Source organism: Nelumbo lutea, chromosome 1, assembly GCF_056320005.1.
Source record: "Nelumbo lutea isolate HS-2025 chromosome 1, American lotus-T2T, whole genome shotgun sequence".
NCBI classification, from domain to species: Eukaryota; Viridiplantae; Streptophyta; class Magnoliopsida; order Proteales; family Nelumbonaceae; genus Nelumbo; species Nelumbo lutea.
Window position 1 is genome coordinate 113274880 of NC_142684.1, and position 10893 is coordinate 113285772.

Sequence of the window (10893 nt, forward strand, 5' to 3'; positions counted from 1 at the left end):
ATGTTTCGATCCCAAGTAAAGGTGAATCCCTTGGGGCAATTGGTTGCAGAGGAAAATTTTGTTCAAATTCTTAAAATGCTGGAACGACCCCTCCCCAAATTTTGTTTAGAAATCCAATTTAGCTAGTGGACATATCCTCTGAAATGCCATGCTAAACCACAGTGAAACCATTTTATTGCCGGCCAAAAAAAGACGGGAAAAGAAAAATTCAAAAACAGGTCGAATGTTAGTCATCTTAAAATCCTTGGAATGTTTTGGGGACGGACAGATATGCGTTAGTAATCTTACAGTTTTTTGCCACGAGGCAGTTCTGTTAAGCACACAAACCATTTGAACTGCATAACATGACATACAGTGATGCGTTCTTTGGCTGAGTTTGCCTTCGGCACCTAAAAAGGTCAAACTGCAACAGATCATCTCTTTCAAGTATAACATCATCATTGAGAAATGGCTGCAGCAGATAAATACAAATGGCCCAGGAAAGATTCATATTCACAGACGTGATGAATTTCACTTTTGGATACAGGATGCGCTTACAAAAGACTGACAAGATGGTAAAAAAGGTGAAGAAAAAAAATATAAAAAAAAGTGGTAAATAATTTCCTTCTTCTTTACTTTGGTCCTGATAAGGTCATCTTGGACCAGACAATTCGACAGGATGAAGGTTTTCCGTGGAATCAACTATCCATTCCGAGTTCCGATGGGGTGCAAAATCAACCTCCTGGCGGACCACCTCCACTTTCTGCCACTCCTCCCACCTCTCTGCCAAGCCATCGCCTTCAAGCATTCTCACCACCTCTGACATCTTGGGCCGGTCCATTGGGGAGCCTTGCGTACAAAGCAATGCTACTTGGATCAGCTGCTCCACTTCCCCTTCAATATAATTATTCCTCAGATCAGGATCAACCAGCATGTCCAACTTCTTCTCTTTCAGAAGTCCTTTTACCTGAAAAAAAAAAATTGCACAGATGTATCAAGGAGTGAAAAGATGACTCTTTCGTTATCCAACTACTGGACTACATGTTTTCTGTGATCGAATACGTGTAAGCCAGCTCATACTTGGAATAGCACTGAAATGAAGTAGTGATGATTGCAATATATAAAAATAAACCTATTTTACCATAAATGCTAGACATGCACATAATCCAATGCCATTGAATACAAAAAGAGAACTCAAGTTGAACAATTCTTTCTCACAAAACTTGATTATGACCAATACTTGGTGGGAGGAGTGCTCAAAAAATGCTTATACCACATGGACCTCTTCTTTTAATTCTTGATAATAAAGGGTCCATCATCTGCATATCTATTGTCTTAAATGGTTAAACCAAATCTCCTTCAATTCCTACGAGCCATCCAGCACAAAATAGGAGAACTGTACAAAGAGGGAAGCTACTAGAAAGTAGAAACCAACCAAAAACAAAATACGCCAGTGTGAATTACATTTAAAGCTGTAAAACTAGGATTTCAGAATTTAATCAGCAGAGTGTACCTAATATAACTGAACCCTAATAGCCAATTTAATATAATGGTCAAAGTAAGTTTTCCAAAAAGATATATTTGGCATGAGAATCGTATGTGCAGCAATAAATTTGTCACAATCAGTAAATACATACCCAATCTAGCAACATGACATCATCATCATTTGCAAGCCGAGCAAGGTCAAAAGCCCTTTGTCCAGTGATGAGCTCTAGAAGCATAATTCCATAGCCAAAAACATCAGTCTTCTCTGATGACTTCCCTGTGGAAAGGTACTCAGGGGCTATGTGTCCAATTGTGCCCCGGACAGCAGTGGTAACATGGGTATCCTTGTAGTCCATAAGCTTAGCCAAACCAAAATCTCCTACAACAGCCTCAAACTCCTCATCTAATAATATATTTGCTGCCTTCACATCACGGTGGATGATCTTGGGATCACAATGATCATGCAAATATGAAAGCCCTCTTGCAGACCCTAAAGCAATACGCTTCCGTGTTGCCCATTCAAGTGGTGGGTCTGACGGTGGACGTTCTACAAAAATTGCATCAATTATTCAATAAACAATTATGAATGTACAAATTCACCATCCATTCGAAATAACCAAACCAAACCATACTATAGAGAGGGAGGGAGGGAGCACAAAAATAAATCAAGGAGAAATCAATAAGAAGCATGCAAAAGGAATAGCATGGAACCTCTTAAGCATGAAGCAACACTTCCATTGGCCATATAGGGGTAGACAAGTAAGCGTTCAGTTGGTGTCATGCAAAAACCACGTAACCGGAGGAGGTTTCTATGAACAGCCATACTGATCATCTCTACTTCTGTCTGAAACTGTAGCTCCCCACCTGGTGTGCGCTCTTCTTTTAGACGTTTCACGGCAACTAATGAACCATCAGCAAGGCGTCCCTTGTACACCTTACCAAATCCACCTCTACCAAGAATGTTTTTGTTGCTAAAGCCATCAGTAGCAACTTGCAGTTCTCGTAGTGAAAACCTTTTGAGCTGGCCCAGATGAACTTCTGGATCCTCCTCAGCTGCAAAAGATGTAAACAAGTTTATAGTATGTTCAAGAAATATGTTCAACTTACTTTTATGGTCAAATCACTAACCAGGAACATCAAAGAAATGTTCTTGTGGTTTCCGTCTACGCCACCATGCAAACCCAATGGCAGGGGCAGCAAACAGTAAAGCTGCACCAGCAGCCACTCCTCCAGCAATTGCCCCAGTTGCACTATTTCCTCCTGAAATAAAATTCAACAAATGAACTTGGTCTCACATTCAAATCCTGGATGACTAAAATCTGTTGTGTCCCAGAGAGAGAGAGAGAGAGAGACCTGGAGAAGAGGCAGGTGGTGGTGGAACAAATGGAGGTGGTGGTGAAAATGGAGGAGATCCTCGGCAAGGTTTTCCAGTAACCGGGCCACATAGACCTTTATTATTAGCAAAACTGCAAATTAGGAAATAAATAGAAGTCAATATAACACAATCAGAAAATATTGATACACCTCAAAATTATATCAGCCCCAAACCTGATGGGAGTGAACAGTGAAAACGATCCATTGTCTGGAACAGGTCCTGACAGATCATTGTTGGAAAGATCCCTGATAGTTCACATTGCAAAATATTAACAAGATATCCTTCTGAACAAGAACATGCCAGAAACAAGAAAGAAAGATCAAGCTTTAGATTGAAAGAAAAAGAGGTTGGTTAAGAACATACAGGACTTGTAGTGCACTGACATTGGTCAAGGACATTGGAATCTGACCCGTCAAACTGTTATTGTTAAGACGGCTATCCTTGCAAAGACATTCCAAAGAGCACAATATTGAGTTTCAAATTATTACAATGTATTACAAAGACGAAAATAATTAGACAATCACAGAGACATATTACTTAAGACTGTTTCACCACTGAGCTAGACCCAGGACTTGCAACCAGCAAAAAATCATGACATGCTCTAAGTTCTCTATTTTTCTTGGAAATGATATTTTAATCTAAACCCTATTGCTGGACCATTTTATTGGCTGTTGATATCTCAATACAAAAAACATGCATGCTTTGCAAGAAAAAGAAGATATATGCCATCTTTTCATTCCTTGAAAGCTCTTAATGGAAGCAAAGTGTTAATCACTTTTGGGTCTTTGGGGTCAATTGAGTGATTTGCCAATATCTAAATTGACCGTGGAAGTAATGCCTTGGAGTTGGAGGGTGAAAAAATCCCAATGGTTTTTGTAGCATCAGGTTTCGATAAAATGTTTTTATGATGTCGAACGATATAATCTGTTTTGCCTTCAAATTCTTTACCCTGGGAGCATTCCTGAAATTGCATGACCTTGACTACGGCAATATGTATGCTTTTCTATACTGTTTACAGAGCTGTTTGTCATCATTCTGTTCATCTCATTAAAAACAAATTCTAAATGTTAGAGAGATAACCTTCTATTTTCTAGGAGATATTGAAGACAATACCATCAGTTTATCAGTAAAATCTGTTGTAGAACCATATTGAATTTCTCTCAGAAGTCGGTCTTCCAATTTTGACTTTGATGGTAATGAATTGACAGAAGGGACCATGAAAATGACGAATATACTTGATGTTATTAACTAATCTTCCGTCACAATTTAACTCTGGAGCACCCAACAAATCACAGAAATTCTGGGGATTTTTAAATTTTGAATTTAATATGTAATAATTATCCAACTCCTAAAACAAACATTCTCTTCTCTGAATCTAAAAGTAATAATTCTAAAATAACCCTCTTGGTAGCAATTTTTTTAATAACATTGCTCTTCAGTATTAATAATTCTACACAACAACAAAAATGATTTGTAATTTGATATGTGAAAATCAAAGAACTACCATCTGCCTAGTAGGAAACCTATAAAACGAAGGATGCCAACTGAAATGAACAAGCAGAAAAAGAAACAATTTTAGAAATAATCATTCACAAGAATAAGTTGAAGGATGATCATTCTTACAGGAAACGAAGCTTTGTGAGCTTCCCCAATGAGTCTGGAATGGAGCCACTGAAATTGTTCAAGTAAAGATCCAAGCTCACCAAATTTGTCAAATTACCAAGGTCACTTGGGATTGATCCACTTATGTTATTACTGTAAAGTTCCCTGTCATACATAAATTGATTTCAATGATTTGAACATCAAAAAGTTTTGCAGCAATACAATGAAACCCTCTGGCTAAAATAGGCAAAATATCCAGTTATCCACATAGTATAACATAATTATATCAGTTTCTGTACTTCAAACAATTACTGCTACAAAACCAACCTAGCAAGGCCTTATCCCAACAATTTAGGCTGGTTATTAAAATCCTGTTTCACCATTCTACTATATTTCTTTTTGGCACCAGTAACTGAAATTTTTATTAATTATATGAAAAAGAATAGTGTTTATACAGAATGTACCTAGCACTATATTCTCTGTCAAGTTGTGGATCCTTATCATCTCTGAAGCGGTGCTTAAAAAACTTACCACCATTATATCCAAAATTAGCTACAACAGGTCCACAACACAGCAAAACATGCATAAGGACAAGGCCACATTTTCTGATTCTAAAATCTGATGGATGGGGTATGCCCCCATGCATTTGCTGATTCGACCAACATAAATTAGTAATTTATGATGTCACAAGATTTGGCAGCTAGGAGTTAAAACTATAAAATGTGTGATGCCTACTAATAATTTAACCCCATAGTTTTCAAGGCGCCAAGGCGAGGCTAGGCAACTAGGGGGCGCCTTGTCACCTAGTCACCTAGGCGATGGATTTTTTATGTTAAAAACATAGATCCTAGGGTAGTTCCCTAGGTACCATAACCATATTTCTTTAATAATTATTCATGATTTTCATAAGAAAAGTCTAAATTTCATATTAAAGTACAGAAAATCAACATATTCATGAGAAGAAAAGGAAGAAGGAAAATAAAATTCAAAAAATATAGGGGGTGAACCCTTATTTTTGTTCTGGGAAAAGAAGATAATAAAGTAGTAGGAGTAGTAGTAGTAGTAGTAGGAAAATGTGCCGATCAGATAAAATTTTTAGTTCTTCCTTATTGGTTCAGGTTTTCAAGTCTTTGAGGGTTCAATACAGCATTTAGCAATGTTTGTGTTGATTAAACCCTAATAAATAAGAAAATAATAAAAAATTAGTATATAAACACACAAAATGATTATTTTAGTTTAGTAATGTCTATTTTATAATTATAATCTCAAAAAATAATGAATAAAAAAGTATTTTGTAGTAGGAAGTAGAAAACTGTTAGGCGATTAGGCGAGGTGAGCCTCAAAGGGCACCTTGTCGCCTAGACGTCGCCTTGACAACTATGTTTAACCGTTGTACTGCAAATTTTCAGTAAATTTTTACATTTTAATTTTCATGTTGCAAGTTCATTGTTCCATGTTTTCTTGTGGGCATTCCCTTAATTAGATTTTGAAAGTGGAGTATATCCACATTATTAAACAATAGATCACTTGCTTGCTTGAAACTTATGTGAGTTTAAACAAGCCAGTGAGCCCATCTTAGTCTAATTTGAGTATCCCATTTTGGGGCAGACATATCTGACTCCTTGATATGTATCCAATACCCACACCTGAAATCAAAACTCAAAAGCATAATGTAGCCATCAATTCTTGAACAGATCACCCTACATATATAGGGAAACTCCTGCATGACAATAAAGATCCCACATTCGACGCAGGCAGCCTAAAGAGTATATAGCACATCATTTACAGTGTACCTGCAGATGCCCCCTGATTGCAAATATTGCAACCAGCAGCATGGTATTCCACATATTTCTTGTTTCAAACCAAGAATTTGAACAGTTAGAGTTCATATACTTAAATGTGCCATCTGTGTGTATGCACATATTTAAGGGAATTAAATGCATACAAATTCATTAATCCAGACTAAGGGCTTTGATACATTGATCAAGGAGCAAAGAAAATATTGAAACCAACATCTAAGAGGGTATGCAAGTATGTATACCTATCCAATAAGTTCCAATAAAGCTAATGGATGGTTGGTTTGTCTTAATTAGAAACCATGATGATAAACCACCCTCCAGTACAAAAAGAATTAAGAACCAATTAAATTATAAATCAATATTTGTAATATGTTAACTCCTCTGTTTTGGATAAAAAAAATCTAATGAGGAACATTTATATAGCTTATATACTAAAACTTTTTTTTTTTTGCTTACATCAATACATAAAATGTAAAAAGTAAAAACAGCATTTTCCTCCTTGAGGCTTGAACATGGGTAGTTTCAACTTCATTTTAAGAAGATATGAAATAAGTTGCATGTATAAACAGAAAAGAAGAGCTGGCACCGATGCCGTTTTCTCAGAAAATGGCACCACATAGGTGCCACATCAGAGTAAACAGTGCTTCAGAAAACGGCCTCTTGTTTGGTACCGTTTTTCCAGAAAAAAACGTTGCTCCAGACCATGCCTTGGAAATCGGGAAAGTATGGTCTCAAGAAACACCAAATTCAATGTTTTCTCAGAAAACAGCCCGTTGCTGCTAGCGGTGCAATGATGTGGCATCATCTTGGACGTTGGATAATATAGACCAATGCTGAAAACGATTCTGCAGCACTGATACCAAACAAAACCAGTGCTGTTTTCCCAGAAAACAGCCTATGTGGCAGCACCATTTCCAAACAAAAAATAAGACGGTGCTTACAACTCAGACATACACAACACCATTTTCTCAGAAAACGGTGCTGTGTTCCCAGCACTAGTGCTAAACACCTACTAAAACATTAAATACTAGACAATTCCCTACTCAATAAATCATTATTTTTTACTTGTCTCAAAAAAATCATTATTTAGGTTAAGCGCTAGTGAAGATTAGACATTAGAGTTATCAAAAATTCAAAACCTTGTTGAATATACACACAATCCTCTAGACGTAAAGAAAACAAAAACTGAAACTAGCAGAGTGATGGATACAATTGTATAAAATGAACATACATATTTTATGTTCATTAGATGCATCAAAGAAAAGCTCTTAGGAAAGAAATATACAATAACAAGCACAAATAAGCAACAAATAACTCCACATAATTTTATCATAAATGCATGACTTACAAGTATTGTAAATTCTTAAGCTGACCAAGTTGCGAAACAAGTTGACCAGATAATGCAGCATTTCCAAGATCACTGTAAAGAGTTGAATGGAATCATAATTACTATAACATAAGATATGCAATAACTAGATAGCAGTGTCAGCTGTCAAATCCTCAGCTACAAGATAAGCTGTCAAATAGCTTACACTCTTATAACACTGTTATCATTGTTGCATGTAACATGAAACCATGTACATGGATTGACGAGTGTGGGATCCCAACTCTGTAGAACATTATTAGGATCATCTAAATTTGTCCGTAGGCTATGCAAAGCATCACCTGTTACAAAGGCAAGCAACAAACATTAATTACTGGTAATCCTTGGTAATCCTCAATTGTTAGCAAGTAATATTTGAGAATCTTAAATTGTCACAAATGGTATCCACACTCTATCAGGCAGAAACCACTCAAAACACTTTTTCTTTTACTTTTGTTTTGAGGGGTGGGGGACAAGTCTCAAGTTTTGGGTAACAATTTTTCTTGACCAGACTAGCACATCCATCAAAGGGTAGGAACATATACTTGCTCTCTAAGAATTCTCCAATACTAATGTCATCTAGTAGTAACCGAAGTCAATGATGTTACTGAGACCCATCAGAATCCTAATATCTTGATTCCACGGTGTGCTAGTATGCAGAGAATCCTAATATCTTTATGTTACAATTCTAGAGTTTATTTCAGTACAAAAACAACATCCGCGGTCAAGCAAGTTCTTCCCAACCGTCAATATCGTCGATTTGAACGAAATTCGGAACAAAACCAGCTCAACGAAGCATGGCAACAACCACGGTACTAAATCTATCCAATTTTAGTGCCCCTTTGAATTAGTCCACTAGTAAAAATCAATGAAAACATTAGATGTCAGAGCTTCCTTTCTGTTTGATCAGAGCAATCAGTGCACTATCAACAATCAACAAAGCAGCTAAAGGCACACCCATTTATCAAATCGACAACTCAAAGAGTAAGAAACAAAGATCTAATTCCTACAAAACCTCAGAAATGGTGAGTCAAAAGCAGCTACACACCTTCCGTATTAGCATAGATCCTGGTCAACGGATGAAACACCAGGATCAACCAGAGCAAAACCGAAGTCACCATCTCTCGCTCCATGACTTTCATTTCTCTAGACCAAACTTTGGAACTCCTCAGCTACTTCATCAATCTTCCCAGATCCACCCAAATTCCAGTGAAACACGGCATCAGAAAAACCCTAATTTGCCAAACCCTAGCTCATCATACTTGACAAGAGAAGCCACCGAAACGTCCACCATTTTTTTTCGAAGAACGAGTCATCCGAATCAAAATCGATAGCCGATCTCATCAGAAAAATAAAACGGATTACAATAAACAGACGACCTGCAGCAGACTCCCGATCATTTCTTTCTTCTACCTCTTTCTTGAGGAAAAAATTTCCAGCTCCGAAACCTTTTTCTCTTTTCTCCCCTTATAAATCTTCAATATCTCTCATACTCTCTCCTACTTTGAAAATGGTCCGATTATCTTTTTGTTGTCTTTCTGGTGATCTTAAGTGAAGCGAACCTGGCGTGCAGTGTTTCAGCTGCCCGAGAGATGCTGCCCGCTGCCCGGACCTAGTCAAAACCCTCTCTCCCTCTACTCCCCTTCTCTCTGTTATACGGGAAGAGACCAAACCGGGAACCCCGTTCGGTCAAAGACACCTTCCCGCCGGGCCCACCTTCCTCCACCTCAGATATTCCGACAGAAGAAAGAGGAAACCACAAACGGATTGCCCCGATACGCACTTTCTGACTTTCGCGTAAAAAATAACCCGAAACGATACGCTCTTCCATCCATTACGTTCTGTGCCGTTTGAATCTTCAACGACGATGGTTACATTGTGTAAACCGTACACGGTACACCCACCCAATAAAGACGGTACGGGACCCACCAGTTGCTGGCCCAATGCTACTACAACCGTCTGATCTATAGACTCAGCATGAGCAGCAATGTGGCATGCATGTTCAGGAATCCAGGCTGTTTCCTCGCAGTTGTCTAAGGATGACCAATGACCATAGACCAATGAAAGGGACTATAAATATGAATTTGACTAGGACCACACCACTTGGGAGTTGGGAGGTCTGTAATAAACAAACGGTGAAATATGTCATAATTCCTGGTTCCTGCCTCTCCGCGTCTTTTGTGACTCTATCAACACAACCAAATCCTCATAACTCTTTCCACGTGGCAAAGTGTTGGTCAGTGAGTCTTCACCACGTGGCATAAAAATAGTTGAGAGGGGACTAAGGGACTGACACAGGAGGGGCAATCGGAAGTGACGTTTGCTGCCGGGTGGATAGATAGAGTCTTTCATGTCACAGCAACTCAACATTGACAATAAATTGCATCAAGATTGACATAAAGGCCAAAGGTATTATATTCTGTCCCTATGGCATCTGAATCTTCCATTGACAAAAAGGCTTAAATATAGCGACTAGGGCACCAGCAACCTCATAAATTGTCACTTCGGTCACCTTTGTAACATCAGAATAAGGGCCCACCATTGAATGGGCCCAGCCTAACGGAGTAGTTGCGCCAAAATAGGCATCAACGGAGGACTGTAACAATCAGGTTAAATGGTTTGGGTTGGGACGACCCATTCAACAGCGGGTTCCGTCGCTGAAAATGGGAAAATGGCAAATTATGGGGTCCATGTCTGGATTCGAGTTCGGATCCTCTGTACACATGATGGGGATTTGACACCTGTCCCTAAATTCATGTGAAGCTTGAGCTGAGCATATGTGAACTTAAGCTAGGGCTATCCATAGATTAGTTGGGTCTGAGTGTGACCCACGCACCCTATGCCCATAGGGCCTATTTTAGGATCTGTACTGTAATTAATAGGGCCCAAAACAGACCCTACTATTAATAGGGCTTATCGGGTACCCAAATAAGACTATTATAATTGATGGGACTTTGTATTTTTAGGGATAACAAATAATTGACAGACCTTGAGAATTAATTCTCTTATTCTCTATTCTCATTTCTCAAATCAATTTGTAAATCATCATTCTTCTAAAAAATAATTTATTGAAATAATTATTTAGATGTTCCTTATGAAATTTATTATAAATAAATTATGACAACACATGCATGCATGCATACATCTTGACCGTGAGTATTTCTGTAAATAACATTCTTTCACTTCTAAGGTTGTAAGACAAAACAGATAAGCTACCCTGTTCAGATCTTCTACCAACTAACGCTCCCAACTTGCCACTATAAGGGAGATGTTTTTGATGTACAGCTGCA

The 10893-nt window shown here is 38.0% G+C and overlaps 1 protein-coding gene across 1 annotated transcript; it reads right to left on the reverse strand.

Annotated features, from left to right (window-relative positions):
- Positions 1-461: 461 nt before the first annotated feature.
- LOC148876884 (LRR receptor kinase BAK1-like) lies at positions 462-9430 on the reverse strand. Its single transcript, XM_088975735.1, has 11 exons — positions 8652-9430; positions 7773-7905; positions 7589-7660; positions 4463-4606; positions 3203-3274; positions 3013-3084; positions 2818-2930; positions 2593-2724; positions 2176-2517; positions 1617-2011; positions 462-946 (listed from the first exon to the last, which is right to left on the reverse strand). The coding sequence occupies exons 1-11, from the start codon at positions 8743-8745 to the stop codon at positions 632-634; spliced, it is 1884 nt and encodes a 627-aa protein (XP_088831861.1). The 5' UTR covers positions 8746-9430; the 3' UTR covers positions 462-631.
- Positions 9431-10893: the final 1463 nt, after the last annotated feature.